This window comes from Genypterus blacodes, unplaced genomic scaffold (assembly GCF_046128005.1).
Source record: "Genypterus blacodes isolate CSIRO-AG114 ecotype Tasmania unplaced genomic scaffold, CSIRO-AGI_Gbla_v1 ptg000048l_1, whole genome shotgun sequence".
NCBI classification, from domain to species: Eukaryota; Metazoa; Chordata; class Actinopteri; order Ophidiiformes; family Ophidiidae; genus Genypterus; species Genypterus blacodes.
In genome coordinates this window covers 2,429,598-2,456,888 of record NW_027466861.1, presented here as the reverse complement: position 1 = coordinate 2,456,888, position 27,291 = coordinate 2,429,598, and the positions used below count along the sequence as shown (strand labels likewise).

The following is a 27,291-nucleotide window of genomic DNA, read 5'->3' as shown; positions in this document are numbered from 1 at the left end:
AGTTGGAACTGCATGTGCACCCGGAGTTCAGCTCTCATGATTTGGCTCTGGTCTCGTGTCTCAGACCGCCAGCAGCATGGCTCTAATTAGACTCAATCATTAGACTGAACTCTTAACCTGGAATCTGCAACCACTCAGCTCTCTCAGCCACGTGTTTGACCCTCTCCCATTTTGTCTTTCCTTTCCTCTCTTCTTTCATCTCCTCATTCCTTCCTCACTGAACTCCACATTACACGCAGTCACATGCAGTCTGAGTGAAAATAACGTGTTTATAAGTCAGAACTGAGCAAATCACAGGTGTGCGTGTTGATGCTGAACTTGGCTGCTGTGACACAAGGTAGAGCCAAATGGAAACACAGCCAAATACACACTCACACACAGAACACAAATTTGTATTAGTTACGCTACTTAATAATTGATCAATAAAAAGATTATGACGCGGTCAGATGTTCAGATGAAGTTGTTTAGTCTCTGTGCAGGACCATAGGCCACATCATGGATGCGATTGACTGACAAACATCTCACTACAACGCCCCCCTGTGGCCAATTATGGGAGTGTTCGACCGGAGACATTAGGGCTGGATAAAAAAGATTTCTTCAGAAATAGCTGGTTAGACGTTTAAATGGCTTCATGTCGGATGTTTGAGAGGCTATATAATAATACTTACACCATAATAACTACACCATAGTTACTGACAATAACTGATACGCTTGTGTTCAAGGCAACTAACGATGTAGCCCACACGGAGAAGAAGGATCCATCCCGGAAGTGAACATATTTTACGAATATTCAAAGTTTATTCGTTTTTAGGATACAGGTTGTGGTTTCGTGTAGCTCGAACAAAGAACTATACGACCGTATTAATATAAAGGTGAGAAATAAATACAACCAATTTAAATACTTATTGTCGAATCTCGGTTGCCTTGTTACGTCACACATTGGGGATTACTTCCGGATGTAAGAGTTGACCATCATGTAACGTGCAGGAGGTTATGGCAACGATACGGAAGCTAATTTGACGAACATATAACATCGCATTATTTTGGTAAGCTTAAAAACTCACCAACGCATTTGTTTCAGTTTGTTTACTTCAACTACAGCCATTTCTTAGCTGTCAGCGCTAAAGAGCTAGCGTAACGGAAGACGCCGGCTGGACCTGCGTTACATAATCCTCCGGTTTACCGGCAGGATGAAGGAGACTCTGTTGCTATAACGACTCGTAACTCGTTTGTTATTTTACACTGTAAACACTTAAGAGTATTAAATGTGGCATATGTTGACGTTTCACTGTAGTTTCGCTTTGTTATTATTGTTCATCTCACCACTAAAAGCAGTAAAGCGTGACGTCCGAGAAGCGGGCAACATGGGGAACCGGCTGTTTCTACGTCGCGATAATTTTACACTTAAATGTTTTTGAAAGATGACTTGTAGGCAGAATCGAATGAGAGATTAGGAACAGATGTTTGGTTAGAAATGGCGACTTAATAATCCAAACAATGCGTGCTCAGAAGCGCTGTTTCGGTAATATGGTACATCTTGCAATGGAGTCTGGACTGCGAAGTGGTTCCCTCTAGTGGCCCATTGTGGTACTGCTGGCAGCTTTAGCTCAGATCAGGGGTCTTCAACGTTTTTCAGGCCAAGGACCCCTAAACTGATGGAGCAGGGACCCCGTACTATATATATTGTATATTGTGTTTTATATCAAACTGGGCCTAGTGCCATATATAAACATAGCTACCCTGTTATGGTGCATTAAATTCTAAGCTATTCAGTGACTGGCGGCGAGGCTCTTTCAAAGTCAGATTTACAGATATATGAATTCAACAGAGAGAAATGCAGCACATGATCCTAGTGCCATCTAGATGATGTGGCTGAATTTCTAGAGCTCTACCCTTTTCCTTGTCCAAGATATGGGCCTTTTACAAAAATGACCCTGTTGGTCCATGGTTACTATGACATTTTTCCTGAATTTGTTCAAAATTTAAATTTGCCCCAAACTTGCAGCAAATGATCGTAGTGCCATAAATAGAATATAAAAGTATATTGTAATTTTGGTAGTATAGTATAGTATATCATTATCTAGCTGAAAATGGTGAAAATAGATGAGATGAATCGTGAATGATTTTCAGGCTCTAAAGGCTTTTATTAATAATAGACACCATTTATGGTTTGCTTTTCTCTTCACTGTTTTTAAGCAGGTGGTATTCATTTCTTATGAATTGTGAGTTTTAACCCTTTTTAAACGGCACTTTAAGCTGTCTGCTTTCATGAACAGGTCTTATTGTATTAGTTGGTGCTGAATAAGCACTATTTTACTCACACAAAACCAACAAAACATCCCAATCTTCAGTTCAGTTCTTTATTGTCCCAAGAGGGCCAACTCATTTTTCAGCGAGGGAACGTAAACAGACAGCAGGACAGAACCTGATACAATAACAAGAACAATAGTGAATGTGATTAAGAAGATGATGTAGATACTTTGGATGGGTGGGAAAATGTATTTGGTTATTGTAATGATGGTTATGATCATTTAATGTTTAGATGTCAAACGTGAGAAAATATTGTTCAGCTGTGTCTCCAACTCTTCCAGCTTTTGAGGGTTAATGTGGGACGTTGTCTCTTCTAATCTCCACTCAGGTCGCGATGAACGTCTCCAGCATCCTGACATTATCCGCCCGAAACTTGACCCTGCCGCCTCCCATCGCTGGTCTGCGCCACTGCCGCATCCTGGGCCCCGCCTCCATCACCAGGTGGGGACAACCGCTGAACCGTACAGACCCACAGAATCCATGTTACACACACACACACACACACACAAATGAGAAACTTCTCGCCGGTGTGTCCCAAGCCCCACCTCTTCTGTCACAAAATGACCTCTCACACACACTAGTATGCTGTCGCTCATTCACAAAGGTACGAGCTCTCACACACACGCACACATGATCGTACATAGTGGTACATGTGTGCGATTCACTAATGCATTTATGGAAGATTTCTCATTTGTGTGTGTGTGAGAGGTGTGTGTGTGTGTGTGTTTTCAGTGGATTGTGTGTGTGTAAATGTAACATGGATTCTGGTCTGTTGTTTGGAGCTTTCTGGCAGCGGGGTGAAAGTTCACATTGACATACAGGAGAACTGACAAAGCCTCTCTGCTCTTTTTGTAGAAGAAGAATGTCGTCCAGAAGACAAATGGACCATCTGGAGAGGACGGCCAACAACAGCCGACAAAACGTGAGTCTAATGTCCAACTCTTTCATCTGGACTGTTGCCTGTGTCCCCCTGTTCTGTTTTTTTTATCAGCTAACTGTGTTGACGCCTGCTTCCTGAATCATTAACCCACGTTTTGCTGCTCTGTCGTCCGGTCTGAATCAGGATCTGTACCCAGCTCAGGTGTGTGGGATCGTGATCGAGTCGGAGGTGGTGAAGCGCCTGAGGCTGGCCGTCCATCCAGACTTTACCTTCAAAGCAGGACAGTGGTGAGTCCAGTCAGAAATGAGCCCAGAATCCCAAACCCTTTCTGCACTGCTCAGACTCGCCACAGGAGGGCAGCGCTGTCTCACGGTTCTCATACTTGTCGGTATTAAGGATAATTACAATAATATAGTCATTGTGAACATTTGTCACATCACATGAGGAAGATCTGACGCCACATGACTCTGGGTTATTTGACGCTTCTTTGTTCTTATAGTCGTAACACCAAGATAAAGTATTATAGAGGAAAAGAGCTGAGACTTCATCCGATCTGTGCTTGTCAGTCAATGTGTTAATTAGTGCAGCGTTTACATTAATCTCCCGTATACATACAGGAGCCCGTACTGTGTGTGGGTTGGGGGCGGCGTTGAGATGTAACACATGCAGACGCTTCCCCTGCGGCGACTGTTAATGAATGTAAATAGATGGAAATCCTGGAGTTTGACTGTTTCTTAGAACGGAGACTGTTTGGTTGTTCATCTCCAGGTGGGAATGGAGGAAGAGGAGGGGGGTGGAACATATGTGTGTAGATCCATATTTATGAGGGCTGTGGACTCGGAAGCCCCCCCCCTTGTTCCCCCCCACCAGAACAACGGTGGGTCATTGTGTCGGTGGAGCTTCAGTGTAAATGCTGAGCGTGGTCGTTCCCCTCCGGGTCCAAACTGTATTTGTTGCGACGCCTGGACACGTTTAATGAAGGAAGGAGCTGGAAACTTCCCGGCTGGCTCAGTTTGGTTGCTTTATTTCTCCCCAGAGGGAATTGATCCGTCCTGTAATTCCAGCATCTACTGGGAATATTCCTATTTTAGCCCAGATATGAAGGTGATCAGTGGTTAATCACATCTCATGCTTGTGTTTTGAGTTGCTTCATCTAATACTTATACCTGCTCAACCAACCACACTGAAGAGTCACAGGGCTGAAGTATTGGAAACCGATTACATTACATTACGGTCATTCAGCAGACGCTTTTAGCCAATGCGACTTCCAATAAGTGCGTTCAACAGAGGTAGATAAAAGAACTTCAGGTCACAAGAAATGGAAAGCGCATTTCCTTTGAAAACCGACAGCTAAGAGCATAACTAGAGCTAGAGTAGAAGTGCAACAAGGCAGGCACCGTGATGAATCCTAGGGGCCTTAGAGAAGAAGGCGTCCTTTGGAAGAAGTCGGACTTGAAAAAGTCGCCTGTCGCCTTTGTTCGCCTAGCCTTCGTTTGCCTGGCGCTTTCGGCGTGACAGCTTAATAAAGACTGCTTCACTAATTGCAAATTGTCTGCTAGCAGTGCAGGCCCCTCCCACAGATTTAACCGGGTGCTTAAGGGTCGCCTGGGCCAAACTCGTTTCAATCAGAGAAAGTATCAACGACAATAGCCTCACGATTAAAGTACAGCAAAAAGCAACCTGGTAAGCAAGTAGATGTACTCAGCCGAATCAAGATGAACCCAGTAGTTCAGACACCCACAAAAGTTAAACACGCACTGATTCCTTTCCTTTACCTCGTCGTTAAGTTGGGAGTCTTGTGTAAAGCATCAGAACCCGAGGAACTCAATTCTTAAACAATGACTAAGTAGACACGGGAGTAGATGTCATGTTTATTAATCCACATTAGAACTCAAATGTCTCAGTGAGGTTGCTGGTTGTGTGTGCAGGGTGGACTTCTACATCCCGGGCGTGGAGAAGGTGGGCGGCTTCTCCATGTGCTCCAGCCCCGGCCTGCTGCAGAGGGAGGGCGTGGTCGAGCTGGCCGTCAAGTACGCCAAACACCCGCCGGCTCACTGGATCCACACTGAGGTGAGTGTGAGATAATGTGATGATTAGGGTTCAGGATGTGTGTGTGTCGTAGTGTAGACCTGGTTGGATGGCGATTCTCTTCTTGGTATCCTGCCTCATGTGACTCTCTTCCTTCTCAGTGTGCGGTGGGCTCTCAGGTCGCCATGCGTGTGGGCGGGGACTTCTTTTTCGACCCGTCGTCCTCTGACCCCTCTGTGGATCTGCTCCTGGTGGCCGGCGGCGTCGGCATCAACCCCCTCTACTCCATCCTGCTGCACGCCGCCGACCTGCTGCGCCTCAACCACGCCTCTGAGGGGCAGCAGTACCACATAGGCTCCGCCCACCTCTGCTACAGCGCCAAGAGCACCCTGCAGCTGCTCTTCAAGGTGACAAAAGCAATCTCCTACCAAGCTTTAGTAGTTAGTAAGGAAGTCACTTCACGCTGACGCTTTGCTTCCCACCTGCCGTGTCATCAGAGCACCATCATGGAGGCGTGTCGGATGTTCCCCGACAAGTTGACCTGTGACCTCCACGTCACCCAGCAGAGCACAGACACGGACCCACAGCTCCAACCCTTTCTCAAGAGTAAGTAAAGCCTACAAGCTGTACCTATATATCTTTTAAAATCGTTAGATGGAAGGAAGTTCTGGTGGAAAAGTAACAAATCTATCAAGCACTGTAATAAAGTATTTCTTTACCGCTCCACACACACACACACACGTTTGCGAGATGATTGATCAGCCGTCACACTCTGGCTGCGTCTGTCTCGGTTAATTCATCATCGTCCTGCTCCATTAATCCTGGTGTCCCTGCAGGTGGAAGGATCACAGAGGCGGCGTTGCGGCCTCACGTGGACCCTCAGAGGACGCTGTGTTACCTGTGCGGGCCCCCGCCCATGATCGAGGCCGCCTCAAAGACCCTCATGGGCCTCGGCCTCGCACAAGACAGGATCCTCTTTGAGAAGTGGTGGTAGAAGCTCCGCCACCTCCCGCAAACTCTCAGGGCAGAAAGGCCAGTGACCAGGTTAAGCTTCTTCCAGTTGTTTTGCTCCTCTTGGTCGTCTTCTGGAGGGTAAAGGGGCGTGGCCAGAGTGGAAAGTGAGTGTTGTTACAGCACAGACACACGACCAAACGTCTCCCCGATGCCGGACTGAGCTTCTCAGGTTGGCCTTTAACCTGTTGAGGCAGACTGAGGACACTGGGAACATGCAGTGTGTGTGTGTGAGACCCCCGGGACCACACGTGTGTCACACATCACTTCCCGGTTATTTCCATTAAGGTTCATGTAAACAGAGCGACCTTCATGACTGAGCCGTCACACCGAGCATTATGCAATATTTAAGAGTGATCATTTCTAAATACCTCTGAGTTTCTATAAACTCTGTATATTTACTGTATGTTGTGCCTGAGGAAAGAATTATGAACTATTTATTTGCAGATGTGAAGATTTTAAAGTGGCTGAAGCAGAAAGAGGACGAGTACAATTATTTTGATGGTTTACCTGAGATCATTTTCTAAAGTAATGGCACAAAGTTCCTTCAGGCCTCGATTGAACAGAATTAATCAATCTGATCGATACAGTGTTACACGTTCCTGCTGCAGTTTCTGCCTATTTTTTTGTGAAAACACTAAAGATAATATTGTTCGTCCTCTCTGCACTTCTGTAAACATGTGAGTGTTTGGTTCACACCAGTCAGTGTATCAACGCCCACATACTGGATACTAGCCCATTGAGTTGTTATTCACTTACACACACACATCCATACAGTTCCACACACACACACACACACACACACACACACGCACTGTTCTCATACCGGGTTGGAGTGAATGTCCCATGGTGCACTGTAATAGAGCCTCCAGGTGGTCTCTGATTGGCTAAGCATTCCCGGGAGACGGTAGCGAGCGTCTTGTTGTCGTCTCTCAGCAGGGGGTCTCACGCACAGAAGAGACTTATTTCCGAGTCGTTCCTGCGTTTCGTCCTGATACGAGGACAAACCGCCTATGTCAGTAAAATGAGACTGCTACAGGAAATAAAGGAAATGGAGTCAATCTGTTTTGAAGCACTTGTATTGACTTTTTGCCTCTATAGAACGACGGTCGTGTCACAGCAATTACACACAAGCACAGGTGGTGCAGGGGAGAAGTCATAAAAGCTGACATCTACTTCACACAGCGTTTCCTTCAGGCCTGATAAGTATACAACTAATACATCAACGCACCGCTCAGCTGTCTCTAACCTTTGTTCCTGTCTTAAATTATACATAAAAAAATACAGTGAGGTCAGTTTTCCCTTTTTTTCTAAACAGCGACCTTTAGCGAGTAAGTAGGAAAATACAGCAATAGGTGAGAGAGAAGTAATACTTAAGGCTGGGAGAGGAGGCGTGCTGCAGTTTGCTGTGTGTTTGACCCGAACAGACGACTGGACGAACACCACGTCCCCCTAAGGGAGAGCTAGGACCTCTAAAGGAGACAGACAACATCTGGATCGTCCTGAAGAGATACTAAAATGTCCAAAATGGGCAGGACTTTCCTTTCAGATTCGCTGTTTTGTGTCAACACACTCCGGAAAACAGCGCTCTCTCAATCCGCTGCTGTTTGATCCCCACTTCCTCCTCTTTCACCCCTCCGCCGTCTCCCTCACACACATCTGTCCATCTCACTGTCTTCTCCCACGTGGCCGGCGGGATCTGGTCGATGTCGGTCTCCTCTTCCTGGTTTTCAAAGCAGCCGCGGCCCGTCGGGAGGGAGACGCCCTCCCGCCGCTCAGCTTCCTCTCCAACTCTCTGAGGCTCAGGCCCCTCGCTTTTCCCGTCTTGGTCGGCGCCGCTCTTCCTCCCGTCTCGCTCTCTCCTCCTCAGACAGTCCATCTCTCGCTCCGTCACGGGGGACTTGTCCTCTTTCTCCTCCTCGGGCGTATCTCCCGTCGAGCTTTTCTTTGCCTTGCTGCGGCTCCTGAGGTTCAGCATCTGAAAGTCAAAAAGACGTTTTGAGACAGTTTCTCACTTTGTGCTCTTCATCTTTCTTTGGCACCTGACAAAACACTACAAAGTCTCACCTTGACGCCTCTTTCCTGAAAAGTTTCCGGCTCTGTTCTCCTATTATTAGAATTTTCCTGTGCAAGTTCATTCCTTGTATTTCCCATATTTAGTAACATGACATTTTAACGACACCAACCGTGACGAATCGTAACGGCACAACACAGGAAACCAAGAGATTTGTCTACAAACCTTGAAGTCTTTTCTCTTGCGCTGCAGAACGGGTCGCTGGAGGAAAAGGATCTGCTTGGTCGACAAACTACCGTCGCTACAGAAAGAAAAGAGCGAAACTTTACTATCCTCACTGAACGCGTGTACTTGAACGCACCGTCTGTCCTGTGTACACTGACTTGTCTCAGTCTTTGATTTCCCGTTCACAGTGAACGTGTGTAAAGATGAATGGAGTAGCAGAGATGCACGGTGTGGTTCTGTACCTGTTGGTCTTCACGATGGGTGTGGGTAACACACACATCAGCCTCCACCCATAGGGAGCCAGAGACTGGAGGAGCGGTATGTAGTCCGTCTTTACCACCACACCCTGGAGGGGAGACGAGTACATGGATCATGGCAGAGAAACCACACGCACACGCACACACACTTTGACTTCCAAAGACTCACATCCACAACAGTCCACTGCTCCACCACGATGGCGTCGTAGGCGGCGTGTGTGTTCTCCTCCGCCGGGCTCTGGAAGATGAAAACGCTGTCCACCGATGAAACCCCGTCGTCTGGAGAAATGAAGAGATGGAGTCAGATAAAGACCGACCGGAGTTCCACTCTACGATCTACAATCTCCCACTGCGACTTTATGCTGCCTTGGTCTTAATTGAAACTGAAATTCTCTACCTGGCCGATAGGGGGCAGCACTAAATAAACCAAACGTACCGCGTTCGTCGCCGAGGTAGAAGAAACCGTCGACGAGGCGCGCGCCGCTGGTGAAATGCTGAGTCATGTGGTCCAGCCAATGAGCGTCCACCTCTGTGATTAGCCCCGCCTCCTTTTGGACTCGCAGCGGCACCTTGAGCGAGTAGAACCTCAGCGACGTGTACAGCTCCCCCGTGTGGTTGTACAGGGCGAAGAGCTGCATCCCTACAGGCGCGCGCACACACGCAGAGACATAGAGAGAGTTTCAGCGTCGTTACCAATCTGTGACATCGAGATAAGAAAGCGAGTTACTCACTGGTTTGTGGCGAGGTCGCGTTCTTCTTCTCCTTCTCCGAGCTCCTGAACCGGATGTGGTTGTTGTTGTTGTGCGTTGTGGCCCTGCTTTGCCGATGCGCGTACGTAGAACTGGACATTTTCTTGTGGTTCTGTTGGAGTTCCGGCGAGCTGATGCAGGTGTCTGAACTCGAACCTTTGCGTTCTTTACGGTTTGAATCTGCGAGTTCTGCTTCAACCGTGCAGGCTTCCTTCTGTCTGATCGCACCTGCAGGTTCTGAAGGGTTTGAACACAGTTTGGTGTCTCCCGGGTTTTGACACCTGTGGGCCGCGTCTGCACCGGGTTCGCAGCCCCCATCTTGAGGTTCTGGTTCCAGCTCTAAACTCTGGCTGGACCTCAGAGACTGCTGCACACGTCCCGGGTCATCCAACTCTTCACTGGGTTCATAAAGGCGGTCCTCTTCTGCATCCGTCGGATCGGTCGGACTGCTGTTGGCGCTGAGGGGGTGCCGGCGGATGGGGGAGGGGCTGGAGTGGAGGGACGACAGCTCCTCGGGGTCCCACTGCTCCAGGAAGCAGGGGCCTCCACCGGGCTGCTGGAGGAAGCCCACAAACATCACCCCCTGCTCCGCCACGTCCTGGATCTGGTGACGGAAAACACACACACATACACACACACTATGTGATCATTTATACACACAGACTGTATTAGAATCTAATTAGAGCGATGTATAAATACAAAAGACGCCATTCAGGGCAGCAGGACTACATTAGCTCCTCTCTTCTAATGTAAAGAGACAAACAAAGGCTCGTTGTCACAAAAGGCCGACGCACTCGGAGTAGACACACAGACACACACACACACACACACACTACATTACAGCCCGCCCAATCAAGTGTAGAGATCAAATATTCAAATGACAAAAGGACCTCATTATCTCAACACATTTGTGTGTTCACGCGAGTGTGACAGTATGTGTGTGTGTGTGTGTGTGTGTGTGTGTCCCTCCCATGGAGCTCTGGCGGTTAATTGTCAGTTGATATTTGGGCTGACAGTTCTCGATGAGCTCGCCTGAGGAATCAGATTGCAAACTACCACAACAATAATGAGACGCATCTTTCCCTATTACCCACTATTTTTGACACACACACACACAAAGAGAGAGAGAGAGAGAAATTACATATACAAACAGCCTCTCTCTTTCAATTACCATCCAACACTTGCAGAAATAGACAAACGCACACAGTTGTATCAGATGAGTGTGTAGAAACAGATTGAGAGTGGGTGGTCGGGTGAGTATTGGGGAAGAGAGAGAGAGAGCGAACACACACACACACACACACACACACACACACACACACACACACACACACACACACACACACACACACACACACACACACACACACACACACACACACACACACACACACACACACACACACACTCTAACCTGCCCCTGTACAGCTCTCCTGGCTTCTTATCTCTCGCTCCCCGGCAGCTTGTGATCTGATTGGTTATTCCTGTCACGCTGCCGGAGCCGATCGCATTATACTCAGCCATGTGCATTTCCATCCAATCAGGTTTCCCTTTGTGCTCTCTGGGTGTTCAGATGCAAATCTATTCAATAGAGCACATTTTCATTTCCCATTGTCGGGACCGCCGGCGAATTCATGAGGAGAAAGAGTGAAAGTGAGTTTTACAGGGGATAAATGTCGGTGATGACGGCGTGGATGAAGGTCTGAGCCTCATTAATCCACCGCGGCGTGACTCTATTGTTTCTCAGTAGTGATTAAAGTGAAGCTGGTGAGTTTGAAGGCAAATACAATCAGGAATAAACACACATATATGTTTAAAAGTGACTGGGCTGTATGGTTTTTGCCATAGGGCGCAGACATCCATCACCCACAGTGTGTATCTGACAGGGCGGCGCCCCCTTTGGCCTGATTGTTCAGGCGCAGATGAGTCAAATTAATCACACACATTCTTCAATAACAGTGTGTCCCGCTGGAATTCCTTACCGGCCTGCGAGTGTCAATCATATTTAGCCTTTTAAGTCCGCTCACCTTCTTCACGTAGTTCTGGATCACTTCCGGGTCGGGGGCCTGGTGACCGGCCACACACACGTCCGTCTCCAGGCGACGGCCGGCCCATCTCAGCTGGCTTTTCTCCGAACTGTGGAGGCGAGAAAGGACAAAACTACAGCAGCTGTTCATGGTTACACAAAGCGGTAACAGAGCAGGTAGAGGAGCTCCATTACCAGAGTCATCATCATCATCATCAAACACGCTCACACCGTTATCACATCACCACGAACAATGTCTCTGCCTATCCAGTTCATTGTAAACAGAGCGTCTTCATCTCCCAGGCACATCACAGTCGGTAGTTTCCAGTCCAGGCCGGGGGAAAAGACGCTGAATAAACCTGGAATGATCACAAATGGGGAATTCTGGCTCGGGCTGGATTTTTCCATTTTAGGAGAGGATTCATTCATCTGGATCACAAAGGACTTATTAGCCCAGAGAAAGGGACAGAATCTCCTCTCCTCTCCTCCGACTGTAAGGCCCGGCTCATAAAAGGAGCATTGAGAGACGCCTCTTCAGATTTGGGATTGAGGTCAGTGGGATGGCTGTGGTAATAACATGGGCTCTGGAGGTGTGTGTGACACCGCCAGCTCCATTAGAAAAGGCTCATCTGCCACTTCCTCCTTTCATATTTAGGGTGTTTGATGAAAGGAGACGGCGGCTGATGGCGAGATGAAAGGCGGAGCAGACGGCACGGAGGTGGACAAAAGAGAGAGAGAGGGGGACGGCCACCATTGAAGACGGCGGATGAAAGGAGCGCGGCGGGCAGAGATGGTTTTCCTCTCTTTCAGCAAAGCGCGCCGCTGTTCCCCTCTGGCGAGCGGTGATGATGCAAACATCCCCGTCTCCACGGCGACAGATGCCAGGGCGCAGCGGGACCGCTTGGCAGGAGGGGCATCAAAGGAGCAGCGTGGCACCTGCCTGTGCGCTCCGGCTCGCTGTTCCCTCAATTCACATTCAAAAGGAGCTCACAGCAGGAGGGGGGGGGGGGGGGGGGGGGGGAACTGTAGAGTCGGCAAAAACGACTCCTTTAAGAGAGAACGTTTACTCATCTGAGGAATCATACCTCTCTCCAAAGGATGAGGAATCTCCTGCCTTCAAATGCGTACACACACACACACACACACACACACACACACACACACACACACACACACACACACACACACACACACACACACACACACACACACACACACACACACACACACACACACACACACACACACACACACACACGACGCTGAGGTTAACGCTCAGCTCGCACCCGGATACCAAAGGTGAGGAAGTAACACGCAGGTGAAACACAACTGTGAGTGTTCCACATGTTAGCGTGATCAAACTGCACACGTTAGTTAAGGGCGACACACACAGTAGTTAGTCAGTATACATTGCGGTACATAATCACGTACACAGGGATGAAAGAATTGGGACAGTGATCTAAAGTTAGACGCTTTGCTGTGGTTGTCTCACATCTGCAATTAATTTTACATCAAATGACGAAGGCGAGGTGCTGAGTCGTTTGTGTGTGTGTGTGTGTGTGTGTGTGTGTGTGTGTGTGTGTGTGTGTGTGTGTGTGTGTGTGTTAATGGCTCCCAAATGGGCTCTGTGTCAAAACAACCTAGTCAACTAAAGTGGCGACCTATTATTTGCTAAAAACAGCGCCGGATGTAACCCCTCTGCGTCTTCTTCTCTGCTGCATAGATCACTACACACAGGAAGAGAAGTGAACAATGATGTGAAACTTTCTCCAACACCTAAAAATAAATCTACATCTGTGTACATCTGACATAACCTGGATCATCTCTCCAGCTTTAATAGTTTAGTTTAGGAGAGATGAATGGAAATCAATGCTGGAGCTGTTCTGGGTGGAGGTATTGTCTTCTTCAAAGTGTGTGTGTCTGTGTGTGTGTGTGTGTGTACCTGGGTGTTTCTCGGACCAGCACGGCCCGGTGGAGCTGGCGCTGGATGTGGGCGTGTCGCGGGCCGCAGGGGTGGACGAAGGGGTGGAGGGCAACCAGGACGAAACCCTGCGAGTAGAGTTCCCTGAGCTGGACGGGCAACTCTCTGACCGAGGACAGACACAGCACCGAGGAGACGGGGACCTCTGCAGGACGGACAGCAGGAGAGGGAGGAAGGGGAAGAGGAGAAGAAGTTCAAATGGAGCCAATCTCCAAACACATAGCTATCAAAATGGTCTGGACCTACAAGTTCTACAAGGACGGAGCTCATTTGAATACACACTTTCACCATCACGTCCTGTTGTGTGTTATTAGTTTCCCTTTTATCACAAAATACAACGGAATAGAAGGTCATCATGGAAAAGCTCAGCACGGCTCGTGTGTGAGCGCCGCGCCCTCACAGGGTGTTTTTGCCAGCGTGTGTGTGTTTTTGTATAGTTAATCCAGGTGTGTGTGAGGGCAGAAGACAGAAAAGCAGCTGAGAGTGTGAGACAAAACCAAGATGAAAAGTGAGAGAGAGGAAGAGGGGGAGACGGACAGAGAGAGGGGGGGGGAGAGGCAGACAGGCAGACAAAGAGTTAGAGAGAGCAGGTTAGAGGGAAAGAGAGGGGGGGAGTAAGAGAGAGAGACAGAGTGAGGGTCAGAGCAGTGTAGAGAGCAGGAGACAGAGGAAGAGGGGAGAGAGAGAGACAGCAGGATAGAGAGAAAGAGAGACAAAGAGAAGGGGGAGAGAGAGAGAACGAGAGAGAGTCAGAGTCAGAGCAGGAGAGAGAAAGATGGGTGTAGAGAGAGCGAGGACAGGAGATAGAGAAAGAGAGGGGGGAGAGTGTGTGAGAGAGAGAGAGAGAGAGAGAGAGAGAGAGAGAGAGATGAGGCTCTCTGTTTGTGCCTGAATGCTTGTCATCCTTTCCCATTCAATCTCATTTGCATGGGTCTGGAGAAAAGAAAATAACCTGAATAAATTAACTCCACACACACACACAAACAACACACAAACAACACACACACACACACACACACACACACACAAAAAGAAATATGCAAGCCATCTCATTTTCAATTTGCTCTCCATCATCCAGCGTGTTCCCACATACAGACAGATATACCATGCTCGCACACACACGCACACATATACGAACAAACCGTGTGGCGTACAAGCATGCAAACACCCTCAACACACACATGAACACACACTTCCCATGTCAGTTGAACAATAGGAGAGGGGGGGAAAAAACCTAACCCAAACCCTTGGCACGGCGTTGGCACGGCTGCTTGGCACGGTGAGAGGCTTTCATCAACCAAACCCTTAAACGTGTGTCTGTGGGGACGTATGAGCGGCTGAGCAGCCATAATAACAACAGCTGGAGACGCTGGTGGGGGCGGATAACAACCAGCCTGTCACCATAAACAGTCATTAGCCGTCATTAGCTCTGCACGGCCACCGCTCACCCACCGACAAGACGCACTGGAGGCACCGCAGTTAACTCGGGCGAGACGTACGCGAGTTATGAGGCCGTTACGCCGCGCTTTAGCCCGGGAAGGCGTTTCATTTATTTAAACTGTCTCCGCTCTCCGGAATGGGAACAAACAAGGGAACAACGGCTCAGGGCAGAAATGAGCCTGCTGGAAGTTTACGGGTTTTTGGGCTATCGAAGGCAGTGAGAGAGGTGGGTGTGTGTGTGTGTGTGTGTGTGTGTGTGTGTGTGTGTGTGTGTGTGTGTGTGTGTGTGTGTGTGTGTGTGTGTGTGTGTGTGAGTGTGAGTGAGAGATTCCGGCCTACACACTCGGCGGCTACTTCATTAGACACATCTGTGCAATCCTAATGTAACATGTAACATGTGACACACACACATCTTGGCCGAGGGGGAAGAGATGGAAAAGTGGTACTCGTGTTCATTAGTGTAAGTTTTGTGCGAAGGAACCCGGCCGCCGCGGTTCGCCCCCGTTTGCTCGCTTCGGCTGTAATTGACATTTCTCGTCTCCTCGCAGACGCTCGTTGACCTGGCGACCCCTCCTGTGCTCGCTGTTCCATCAGACGGACACACACACACACACACACACACACACACACACACACACACACACACACACACACACACACACACACACACACACACACACACACACACACACACACACACACACACACACACACACACACACACACACACACACACACACACACACACACACACACACACACATCCCATCACACACCGATTCTCTCACTATTTCATTTCTACGTCGAGAAAGTGAATTATTCAAGCAGATAGCGATTTATAACGAGAATAAAACGATTACAATTTCATTTCAAGCACTTTTCAAAGCTCAAGCACGTTAGAATTAAAGTGTTTTGAAGGATTTCGCGCCTGAATTCCGACTTCACGCTCACTCCACAGGGCCGAGACGATAAAGAAGTCATTTTTGTAAGAGTCTAGTGGAAACAGACTTGACAGAGAATGAAGTTCCAGCTATAGGAGACGGAAAGCAAGCGGCACAAATGCAACAATGTAGCCAGAGCCGCAAGGGGGAAACCATGGCAACGTCTTTTACATTACCGATGGAGAGAAGCACTCAAAGGAAGCTGGTTTGCATTCTCTGATCACATGGATGAAATATTGGCACAGCTGGCGGCGGTTATGTCGCTCGGCTCCGTTATCGATGTCGGCATGATTCATTTTTGGCTGGATCACGTCGGCGAGAACGCGACAAACACACGCCGATGGCCGCTTCCTTCGTTATGGAGCAAACATCTGGTCCATTCTGCTCCGGCCCGTGAGAAAGGCAGATAAATTTAAGAGCGAAGGCGTGAGAAAGAAGCGTGAGGGAATGAATGTGCTTCCTGCATGAGCGAGACAATCTGTGATGTTTGTGTGTCTGTGTGTGTGCCTTTGACAGCATAAGACATGTGAGAGGAAGTGTAACCGCGTCTGTACGAGTGTGTGTGTGTGAGGATTACTGTACATAAGAGAGGGACCGACTACATTTGCATGTGTTTGAGATGAAGACAGAGGCGGTGAGAGAGAGAGAGTGTGTGAACGTGTGGATGATCACACACACTCCCCCCCCCCCTCAGATACATAAATATATATATGACCACATGGGGAGCACAGCGACTCCTCACTCTCAGACCCTGAGTTTCACGAGCTGTGTGTGGGGTGTGTGTGTGGCCAGTAGCTGTGTGAATGAGCTAATTAATTCCTTGTACAAATCCCCGACTTTCTGCTCGACTCTGAAGCATAATAAACTGAGTGTGTACGGGCCGAGCCTTTGCCCGTGCTGTGTGTGTGTGTGTGTGTGTGTGTGTGTGTGTGTGTGTGTGTGTGTGTGTGTGTGTGTGTGTTGCACTAAGCCTGTGAGGGGGGTACGTGCGTGCGTGCGGATTACTGCTTGCAGACGCCCGCCAGGTTGATCCCCCCGGCTTGCTGGAGGTTCATGTTCTACTTAAGCGGCCCTCTAATGACTTGCAGAGGTCTTAGGGTGAGGATGTGTGCCAAAACTACTGACTAGTAAATCATCTACTTCCTGGAGCCGGGAGCGTGGAGCGCCCCCTGCTGTTTGGGGGGAAATGCAGCCACGGGTCCAAGAAAGCCGTAAAGTGAAGCGCCTCAGGACGAGAGAAGCCAACTCTATGCTCATTTCTACATCTTTGTTCTGCGTAAACCTGCCAGCGGACGCCGTGGCTTCCGTCTGCTCGGTCTCGTCCCACAGGTTGGTCTCGGCTAGGACGCAGCATTGGCAACGTGAGCGTGGACTCGCCGTGCTGTGAATCTCCTGATCGCCTGGCTCACTTCTGACACGGCTCGTCTCTGCCATCTTTGCTGGCGTTCTCTCGTACAGGCCGCGTGCCAATAAGAACGAAGAAATAATAAAATACAGCAGCGAGACAAAGGCTGGTTGAAGCGTATTGGTTCATTATTCTCCGCAGACTTCTGTGAAAATCATTCATGCGTTTATGGGGGGGGGGGGAAACTAACTGTGCCCAGATCTGGCAACCTGATGGATCTGTGCTCGGCTCATATTTGAGCCAAATACATCACACACCGATTGATAGCAGAGATACGAGGTGTGAGGCTGAAGGGATAGATCACAGCGTGTGTGTGTAGGTGTGTAGGTGTGTGTGTGTGTGTGTGTGTGTGTGTGTTGGGGAAGCTACTTTGAAACAGAAGCTTTTCAAGGTGGAAGCTACTCCTGATTTAGTGTAGTTAAGCTGTAGGTAACTACTCTCTCAATAAAGTATTTAGCTACACTACAAGCTCCTTAGGAAAATGTTAACTACAATGAAGCTACTTTAACATTACATTTACTCTCAAAATAAGCAGAAAGGGTTTAAAGGAAATAAATATGAAAAGCGTGAAAAGAGTGTCCCCTCACTAGTAGCTTGGTAAAAGCTAAACAGCTGCTTGTGGATAAAACAAGTTACAGAGAAAGCTACACTGTGAAGCTACTAAAAATGTGAGTAGCTTCACCTCCACACAGGCAGACAAGCCACACACACACACACACACACACACACACACACACACACACACACACACACACACACACACACACACACACACACACACACACACACACACACACACACACACACACACACACACACACACACACACACACACACACACACACACACACACACACACACACACTTTAATGAGCCGAGGGGGTCTCCATCTCTGCAGGAGAACACAGAGTCATCAGCAGAGTTCAGCTCCTTGCCGTCGGCTCAGGGGAACAACGTTCGTCACACAGCATCACACCTCAACCTCATCTTCAGATTCCTGACTCCCGCTCTCCACTCTCACACCTCTCTCTCTCTCTCTGGGACGATCTAGACCTGGCCGACGCTCTCGTTCTCGCCTTCCCGCTCCGCTCATCCTCTCACCCTCCGTTCTTTCGCTCCCTCCCATCTGCGCTGCCTTTCCTGTTCTTTCCTCTCTCTCTCTCTCGCTCATTATCAGGGCACAGATTTGACACAAAGGATGGCGGTTTAAAATGTCACACATGGCTGTTACACTTCAAACTCTACATGCTGGCATGTCAAGGTAACCAATCGATGTTGCAAAGGGGATAATGAAGGTTGTGGCACTTTCAGGAAGGTGTGTGTATGTGTGTGTGTGGGGGGATGATAAAACAGTACAAGAGAAAAAGATGTTACATGCCAGAATTTACAAAAAACGAAGACATCCGCGACTTGAAAATGTGTAAAAAACCCAGTTTGGCTTCCATTTGAGGTCTGACTGAGAAAAACGAAGCCTTAAAAGGCCAAACGGCTGAGACGATGAAGATGTACCTCTTCTCCTCCCTCTGTTTACAGCGGGGTTATTGTAACCCAGTGTGATGTGTGTGTGTGTGATGGGCTTAGTCACAAGGAAATAGTTTTGAGCTCAGGCAATGCAGGAGTTGACGCAGAGCTTATAAAACAAAGGCGGACTCTATATCACCGGGCTCTGCGTGTCTAATGAGTGTCATCACTCGCTGGTCAAAGGTCAAGTTAAAAACAGCGTGGCCCTCCTCCTCAGTCTGAACGCTGAGCTCATCTTCCTCCGTAAACAAACCGTCTCACAGAGATCTCGGAGGAGCGGCGGCACAGAGATTGGAGTTTCATTACTGTGTGGGAGTCATCAAGTCACACTGGCAGGGAAATAACGTTATTAATGGAAGCCAAATTGAATTAAAGCGTGCATTTGACCGTGGGTTTGCTCAATGTCAAAGACCGACATGCAGACTCCTCTATCTGCCTCCTACACACACTCTCACACACACGCACGCACGCACACACAAATAAATCCCTTTGCTGGGAATGAGCTCTCTCAATCTCCACAAACAATCAGATAATCCTTCAGGAATCCTTCACTTCTCTTAGTCTCTCTATCACAAGAGAGAGAGAGAGAGCAAGCGAGAGGCAGAAAGGAAGGGAGAGAGAGAGAGAGAGAGAGAGGGATAGGGACAGATAGAAAGGGAGAGGGAGGGAGACAAACAGACAGAGAGAGATAGACAGAGACAGAGACAGAAACAAACAGACGGGGAGAGAGAGAGACAGACAGACAGAGAGAGCGAGAGATAGAGACAGACAGGGGAGAGAGAGACATAGAGGCAGCAAGAGAGACAGAGAGGTGAGAGAAAGAGAGAGAAAGACAGACAGGGGGAGAGAGAGACAGAGAGAGACAGGGGGAGAGTGAGACACCGAGAGAGAGAGAGAGACAGACAGGGGGAGAGTGAGACACAGAGATAGACACAGAGACAGGGACAGACAGCATTTATCCATCTGCAGCAGCTCAGGTGTGTCAGTGAGTTTATCATATAAACGACCCGCCTGTCTGTCTGTCAACAGATAACACCACTCTGTCCACTAAACGCTCCAAAGTGTTTGGTGTGTGGATGAATACCACACTCTGCCAGCCTGTACCAACACTGAGTGGAGGTGTGGAGGTGTGTGTGTGTGTGTGTGTGTCTGTGTGTGTGTGTGTGTGTGTTAGTTGTGTTGCCTTTTAGAGCCTGTCCCTTGTCTACTCTCTGCTGCCGTCACCGCAGCCGTTCCAGGTTGCCAGATCTCTCCGTTTTTCAGCCAAGACTACACGCTAACCTGATTGCCAAACATGCCACTGAAAATGAAGCTGACTAGCGAGCGGCCTGTTGCCACTTGGCTGCGGCATGTCTGCTGTCTGTTCCTCTAAAAAATAAAAGGACCCGAGTGAGCTTCTTTGCATCTGCACGGTGCAGGTTAGCACAAGAAGAAGAAGAGGAGCCTCACTTGGCGTCTGCTCTTCCTCTCTGCTTCCCTCCTCACATGCCTCCACATCGCCTCGCAGGCCACACAACACAATAGTGGAATTAGTATTTTTAGAAAGCGGATGCCTCTGGAGGATTCGCATCAAACATTCTCAAGATACTGCACACACACACACATATATCCCACGCATTTGCACATTAGCAGAAACACGCTCAGAGATACACAAACTCATAAATACAGAAAAACAACGTATATTGACATTCAAATTCCCAAGACACCAAGCATCAGGGAGAGAGCGGCAGGGGTGTAAGTCAGGAGACACACACACACACACACACACACACACACACACACACACACACACACACACACACACACACACACACACACACACACACACACACACACACACACACACACACACACACACACACACACACACACACACACACACACACACGACTGTTTGAATTGTGTGACATATTTATTTTTAAATCTTTTCACTTCCCTCCGCATTTTGTGTTTTATAAGTAGTATTAATAAATAAATAGTACGATTGTGTCCATATATAAATCATCATAGGGTCCATACCCACTGACTGTAATAAGAGGTAGGTTTAGGTTTTGTTGTTACCTTCTTTCCCCAAAAGGAAATCCAGGAAGTGGTAGGTGTAGGCCACGCCCACTTTGGTCTCCACTTGAGGCCGACGTAAGGTGGAGTAGATCTTGCCAGGGCTTCGCCGCTCCTCTGCCTTCCGCAACTTAGGGAGCCGACACCCCATGTCCCTAAGAGGAGAGGGGAGGAGGGGAGAGGGGAGGAGGAGGAAGGATTGCAAGATGAGTGACAACAAAAGAGGAAGGTGCCAACAAACACTGGAGTTGGGAGAAATTGATAGTTTCTAAATTTACAGAACACATTAACACATCCAGAGGAGTGTGATTGTCACCCACAACTCCTACTGATGTGTGTGAGTGTGTGTTTGTGTGCGTCTGTCTCTTCTTCACTCTCTGACACACACACACACACTCTCTCTCTCTCTCTCTCTCTCTTTTAACACAGAAATATGAAAGTGTCAGCCATTACCTGCTTCGGGTGCGTGATACGGCAGCGCCTAATCAAATAGGGCTGATTGGGAGCGGCGGGTTTGATCGGAGCGAATTAAAGCAGAAATGAGACTGATTTCCCGCCTGTCAAGCAGAGCGGCACTAGGCGAGACAGACAGGAGAGGAGAGGAGAGGAGGAAGAGGGGAGAGGAGAGGAGAGGAGGAGAGTTATGGGCGTAACAGCACGATCCTTCTCCTGTGATGATCTGAAATTCTCCATGAAACACGCAAACTGTCACCGGTGAACATTTCCGCTTCTAAACTACATCATTTACGGGAAGTTGCGTTAAATCAAGGGAGAATTTTTGCGGACGGCGTTGGAGACAAATCAGTGAGGTGGAAATAAGAGCAAGTGGGATTGGACGGAGGGCCTGAGTTGGGGGGGGGGGGGGGGGGGGGGGGGGGAGTAGCTCTGATCTGGGCGTGGCCAAACTACATCAGGCTAATCAGATGTGACAGTGTCGCGCACACACCACGGTTATGCTTAATATCCCGGTCTGCCACTGCTTGTAAGAGCCACATGGTGCGGTGTGTATGTGTGTTTGTGTGTGTGTATGTGTGTGTGTGTAAATACGTCTTCCCTAAGGGCAGGTCTATATCTGTATGAGTATCTGTTTAGGGAGCATGGAAAATGACACAGTGACTCCCAACGGGCCAAATGCACGGACATTAACTCGTCTAACGATCCTAACAGACGACATTAAGCCCGGCCCGACACGCTTGTGTGTGTGTGCGTTCGGTGACTTACAGCTTTGATTGCACGGTACACGAAAGGTTAGAAAGTCAGAAGCGACAGCAGCATCTTGGCCACGCTTTCATTCATCTCTCTGGAGACTGGAGTTGGCATTTTACATAAATGCAAAGAGGAGCAATTAACAATCATTATTCTTCCAGTTATTACACACTCATGAGGAAACAGGGAGATGGAGGGATGATGGAGGGATGGTAAACAGAGAGAGGACGGGTCTCTTCCTCTCCTTGTCCGCTGAGTCAAAGCGTTTTGCTGTATTGCCCACACATCTTTCATCCTCTCTGCTCCCTCTATCCCTTCTGACTGTGGCCCCTCATCTTCCTCCCTCCATTCCTCAATCCAACCATCACCGTTTCACCACTCGTCCTTTCTTCTATGTCATCCCTTCCTCCATCTTTCCTCCTCTCATCTCCTCTGTACCTTTTGCTTCTTCCTCTTTCCCCTCCGCCACATTACACCCTCCATCCCTTTCACACCCTTTTTCTCTCTCTACCATGCACGGAATCCCCACTAGTCCTTTATCCCCTCCTCCTCCTCTCCCTCCCTCTGTCTGTCTGTCCATCCTGCTTGTCTGGCGGCTCAGTTCGTCTTCTCAGCGGAGGTTCTCCCCCGCTGAGCCTGGTAGGCTTCGGGGTTAGGACTAAGTTAGACACACAAACATCCTGCCTGAGCCTCCATCCAAACACACAACTTCAACTTCACTCTTTCTGAACTTCCTCATCCAAAGGATCTGAGAACGAGTCTGAACTTCTGATGTGTTTTAAGTTTCAGTGCCTGATAAATCTCCACTATTAAATGTTCCAGATTCATCCCTGCACATGTTGAGCCCCATTAAACAGGAAATATGTGAACGGACAGATTTTCCTTTGTGGGCTTAGGTGGTTAATTTTCAAATTATGTGAAAATCAAATCTACTGTCCTCATTCTGCTTTATGCATAATGCAGCGCGGAGAGAAATACGGATTATTGCAACAATTTAGAACAATTAGCTCATGACTTTGCTGGTGGCAGTTGGCTTTATTACTCACGGATCAAACTGGATTGGTTCCTCTCTCCGTCTCACACCGACACTGGATCCTCTATCTTAGAGCCGTTCAGATTCAAAAGGCACAATATGAAGCGTGAAGTCTACTGTGAGGCTCAGAAGGAGAACTTTGTAATTGGACGCAAAGTGGGAGTGAAAGAGCGACGACGTATTCAGAGAGAAACTGCAGTGAGTTTGAGACTTGAGGCCTTTTTTTGCTACGGCAGACCTTCTCCTCTACATGTTGACTTCAAACAGAATGTGTCGCTGTCGCACACACACACAGACACACACACACGGGCACAAAGGCCTTGACAGAGAGACAAGATCCATTAAACAGGAGGGGGGGGGGGGGGGAGCGAGAGAGAGAGACGGATAAAAGGAGAGGGAATGGAGGAACGTGGGGAGACAGACAGCGAGTGGCGGAGAGCTTCTCATTAGAGGAGCTCTTGTAACAGAGTTTTGAAATGACAGCAAACGTATACGTGAAGGTTGTCTGTCTGTCTGTCTGTCTCTGTCTGTGTGATCCAGCACAGACAAACAGACAGAGGGAAGGGGGGGGGGGGGGGGCTGCTCACTAAGCGGCGGCTTCATCTGCTGCAGAGGGACAACAAAGTCCACACATGGGACACAACTGGAGAGCACCGAACTTGAAAGCCTCCTACCTACACACACACACACCTTCCTAACCTACATTTGTTGTTTTTAAAAGACAGAAAATTAAACATGTATTAACTCGTGTGCAAAGCGCTTTGGCAACAGCTGTAACAATAATGAGACGATTAGAGGTTCATGATGTGTTAGATCAGGACACACTGGAACACTAAGCTGGGATAAGTTAATATACCATGAATGTCAATCTAGACCGCCACCGACCCGCAATGCATTGTGGTCTTCTTCCCCTCCTCCACCTCCTCAATTATTACCTTATTACATCAGGACACCAACGTAAGCCTGCGTCTGCCACACCCCGTCTGTCAGAAATCCAATTCAGACATCTCCTACACGAGAGCTTTACATTCCCCGGCTGCAGTGTTTCGAGCCAAAGCACAGAGACTTTATGCTGTTTGTTTGCTCGGGGCTGAGATTTGATCCCAGACTCGCTAAGAAGCAACATTTAACTACGATCAAGAGCTTTCACAAGAAATGTTTGGCATTCACTCTCCAAATGGATTTTATTTAAAAGGTAAACAAAGCTGTGGGCTATAGCATCGCCGTGCGGTTGGAAGAGTTTGGAAACTTGTTGCTTTCGTGTTAATTCCTGTATCTGAGTGTTGCAATGAATCATAACGAGCACACACCCCATCACCAGCGGCTTACGGTCACCGCAACGACGCCTGCGGCCTGTAAACGGACAACCAATGTGAAACTAAATGATTTCTTTTACACATTAACATTTGATCTAATCCCATATTATCCGTGACATCCGAGGAGGGAGCTATTTAAGGAAACACTTGCACTATATTGTTGTGACTTATTAAAATTTAAGCAAATCCAAGAGCAGACAGTCCTGTGAGACAAAGTGAGCCTCCCCAAAGGGATGAGGTGAGGGGGGGGGGTGAGGAGGAAATTAAGAACTGAATAAGAGGAGGGGGGAGGGGGGGGGGCAGACAGACACAGACAGAAAGAGAGCTGACTGGGAGTGTGTCAAAGATGCCTGGAGGGAGGTATGATTCCCTGAGTGTTCACCTCGCAGGCGTTTTAATGAGGCTACAGGAGCGGAGGGAAACACACGGTGACAGTGATGTATTGGTCTGTATTGTGCTCGAAAAATAGAACCTTTTATGAACAAAGGAAGAGTGTTTGGACTGGAGAGCCAAACCACTTAACACTCGGGTAGACTGTGGCAATTTCTACATCCGGGGTTGTTTCGTTTTTTTTTTTTTTTTTTTATCATTTAAACGCCGCACACACTCAATTTAGACTCGCGGTAGAAATGTTATCCCGCTGCTGCTGCTGCGATGAATCATTGCGTATCACAGAGCAAACAGCTTCATCTGTCTCGCTGCGCTCTTACGGCCTCTAGTTTATCTCGGAGTGACGCTTTCCTGGTGATAAATCGAAAATATTTTTTTTTTTTTTGCCTTAATATTGCGCTGTGGTGCGTTCAATGCCCGGCGTTCCCACCCCCACCCCGCACGCACGCGCGCACACGCAGCGTCCCGGGGAGCGACACACGTGGAGCCGTTGACGGTTCACTGACCGGGAAATGATACATGACAGGTCGCTTACGCACCGAATCTATCTCTGGGCGACACACACACTGACACACACACACTCCATCTGCGCTCGGCACGTTTCCTCCCGTCACGCACATCTTCCTCTCACTTCCACCTGTGACAGCGAGTGAACACAAACGGAACAAAGCGTCGCAAAAATTAAACCGAGTCCAAACTTTAAAAGAGGATTTCACCTTTTCCCGTTTCCTCTCCATCTCTCCTTTTACAAAGTTTTAATCCCTTGCTGCCACGTTATGCAAACTCACTCGACATATTAGTAAATCTGCGCGGCGCGATTGCTCAAGAATATCCCGTAAACACTCCCCCGCTTCTTCTTTTCCTTTCTTTCTTTCACAGTGTCATTTTAGAGCAAATACACAAACTCTCTACTCACCCAGTCAGGCAGGTCCCCGGATGCACAGACGGACAGATCTCCGCACTTGGACTCTGGCGTGAAGCGTGAGCGTCCTTCTCCTGCTGTTTACACTCTGGCACTGCGATCCAACAGCTGAAGAATCCTCCATTCACACACTAACAACAGGCTGCTGCTGCTGTGTCCGCCAGTCAGGAGAGGTACACACACTGACACACACACGCGTTCTCCCCGCCTCTCTCCGTCTACTCCTTCTCTCATCCTCTCTCCTCCCCGTTTCACTCCTCAATCACTCACTCTCCAGGCTGGGATGCTTAATAAGTTGTGGGAAAATATGAAAACTACTAAGTCAACCACACAAAAAAAGCAATATATGTTATAAAGTGAAAGCATCAAAAGATTAAAGAAATGCAGGTACTATGAAGCTCTTTTGATGAGCACAGAGCTCAGTCCTGATCCATGTTAGTCTGGCTTTACTGTGGCCAGTGTTATTATTCCAAGGGTCTCCTTTTTGAGAATTCATATTTCATAAGAAGCCACCCAGAGGCTTTATCCATAATTCAAGAATGTCTGACTGGGGGTCACAGGCAGGACAGGGCACCCCGGGGAGCCGTCAGGCTGTGACAAACAACCAAATGCTGTGATGAAGGAGATGATGAGGCTTGTTGCTGAGGCAGACTGACTGGCAGAGCAAACGTGTACCACCGAATCCAGACCAGGTCTTCACCCGGACCGTGACAAGAAACTGTACACAAGCTTGAGTGAGCAGTTCAACTTTTATATTACTATTCCAAAAACTGTATACAAACCCCACGGAAACGTCAACTCCAATAACAACAGTGAGAACAATGAGGCTCTCTGAACACAACAGTCCTATAAATACAACCAGACATGGTAACTAGGGGGGGGACCCTTAAAAACCTGTAAAACTGGGTCAAGATGAGTACAAATGTGCGTCTCCACACATACTGAAAGAATAACATGATGAAACCCCGAACGGCAACCATGAATCTTGAACCCTCGCCCCCCCCCCGCCTAAAAAAACTGTCCAGACTTCAAAATGTATCAAAATTGTTTCCACACCAAAAAGGGGGGGGGGAAAAACATGAAACGGTGATAAATACAATGAGTGTGATTTCCAAGGAACGCCGTGTCGTGCTTTGTGCAAGTCGGGAGATCGGCGACACTAAAGGCGCCTTCAAGTGACAAAACGGGGCAAACGTTATCAACACCCGGTGAAAAGGAAACGAAGCGCAGACAAAGAGTGCCTCGAAGGGTGACGAGTGAATGAAATGAGGTCATCACAAGAGCGTCGGACTCGGAACATTTGTTAAAGACAATTACAAAACACGAATAAACACTCTGGTGTTAAGACGCGGTTACAGTAAATAGAAATATCATCTCTGTGCACAGAGAGCCCTCACAGAGGCCAAAAGAAACAAATCTTTCAAACAAGTAAAGAATAAATGACGTCAATCTACCACAACAACGCGTGAGATTAAAAGGGATGAAGAGGGGAAAGGGAAGACTTATGAGGGTGCTTTGCTCTCCCTGTTCAGCCTGCAACTGTGATCAGTGTGGGTTTGACCGTGCGGCCGTGACCCC

The 27,291-nt window shown here is 48.4% G+C and overlaps 2 protein-coding genes across 3 annotated transcripts; one reads left to right on the top strand and one right to left on the bottom strand.

Moving 5' to 3' along the window:
• The first annotated feature begins 952 nt into the window (after positions 1 to 952).
• On the top strand, positions 953 to 7,301 carry oxnad1 (oxidoreductase NAD-binding domain containing 1). Of its 2 annotated transcripts, XM_076150071.1 has the most exons (8): positions 953 to 1,046; positions 2,639 to 2,751; positions 3,166 to 3,232; positions 3,374 to 3,477; positions 5,119 to 5,260; positions 5,380 to 5,625; positions 5,716 to 5,824; positions 6,055 to 7,301. In XM_076150071.1, the coding sequence occupies exons 2-8, from the start codon at positions 2,645 to 2,647 to the stop codon at positions 6,210 to 6,212; spliced, it is 933 nt and encodes a 310-aa protein (XP_076006186.1). In that variant the 5' UTR covers positions 953 to 1,046; positions 2,639 to 2,644; the 3' UTR covers positions 6,213 to 7,301. The 2 variants fall into 2 exon arrangements, with proteins under 2 accessions (XP_076006186.1, XP_076006187.1); XM_076150072.1 differs by lacking the exons at positions 953 to 1,046; positions 2,639 to 2,751 and adding an exon at positions 2,760 to 2,914.
• A 27-nt stretch (positions 7,302 to 7,328) lies between these two features.
• rftn1a (raftlin, lipid raft linker 1a) lies at positions 7,329 to 25,873 on the bottom strand. Its single transcript, XM_076149743.1, has 10 exons — positions 25,708 to 25,873; positions 20,850 to 21,001; positions 13,443 to 13,626; positions 11,502 to 11,610; positions 9,457 to 10,078; positions 9,162 to 9,365; positions 8,895 to 9,004; positions 8,711 to 8,814; positions 8,469 to 8,544; positions 7,329 to 8,207 (listed from the first exon to the last, which is right to left on the bottom strand). Exons 2-10 carry the CDS (start codon positions 20,995 to 20,997, stop codon positions 7,794 to 7,796), a joined length of 1,971 nt encoding a protein of 656 aa, XP_076005858.1. The 5' UTR covers positions 20,998 to 21,001; positions 25,708 to 25,873; the 3' UTR covers positions 7,329 to 7,793.
• Positions 25,874 to 27,291: the final 1,418 nt, after the last annotated feature.

Bases quoted from the DNA above. Each gene is read 5' to 3' on its own strand.
- oxnad1 (XM_076150071.1), top strand. From the start codon at position 2,645: ATGAACGTCTCCAGCATCCTGACATTATCCGCCCGAAACTTGACCCTG. The intron at 5,261-5,379 runs GTGAGTGTGAGA...CTTCCTTCTCAG, and splicing joins CTCACTGGATCCACACTGAG to TGTGCGGTGGGCTCTCAGGT. The intron at 5,626-5,715 runs GTGACAAAAGCA...CCGTGTCATCAG, and splicing joins CCCTGCAGCTGCTCTTCAAG to AGCACCATCATGGAGGCGTG.
- rftn1a (XM_076149743.1), bottom strand. From the start codon at position 20,997: ATGGGGTGTCGGCTCCCTAAGTTGCGGAAGGCAGAGGAGCGGCGAAGC. The intron at 8,815-8,894 runs GTGAGTCTTTGG...TCTCCCCTCCAG, and splicing joins AGCAGTGGACTGTTGTGGAT to GGTGTGGTGGTAAAGACGGA. The intron at 8,208-8,468 runs GTTTGTAGACAA...TTTGACTTTCAG, and splicing joins GCAAGAGAAAAGACTTCAAG to ATGCTGAACCTCAGGAGCCG.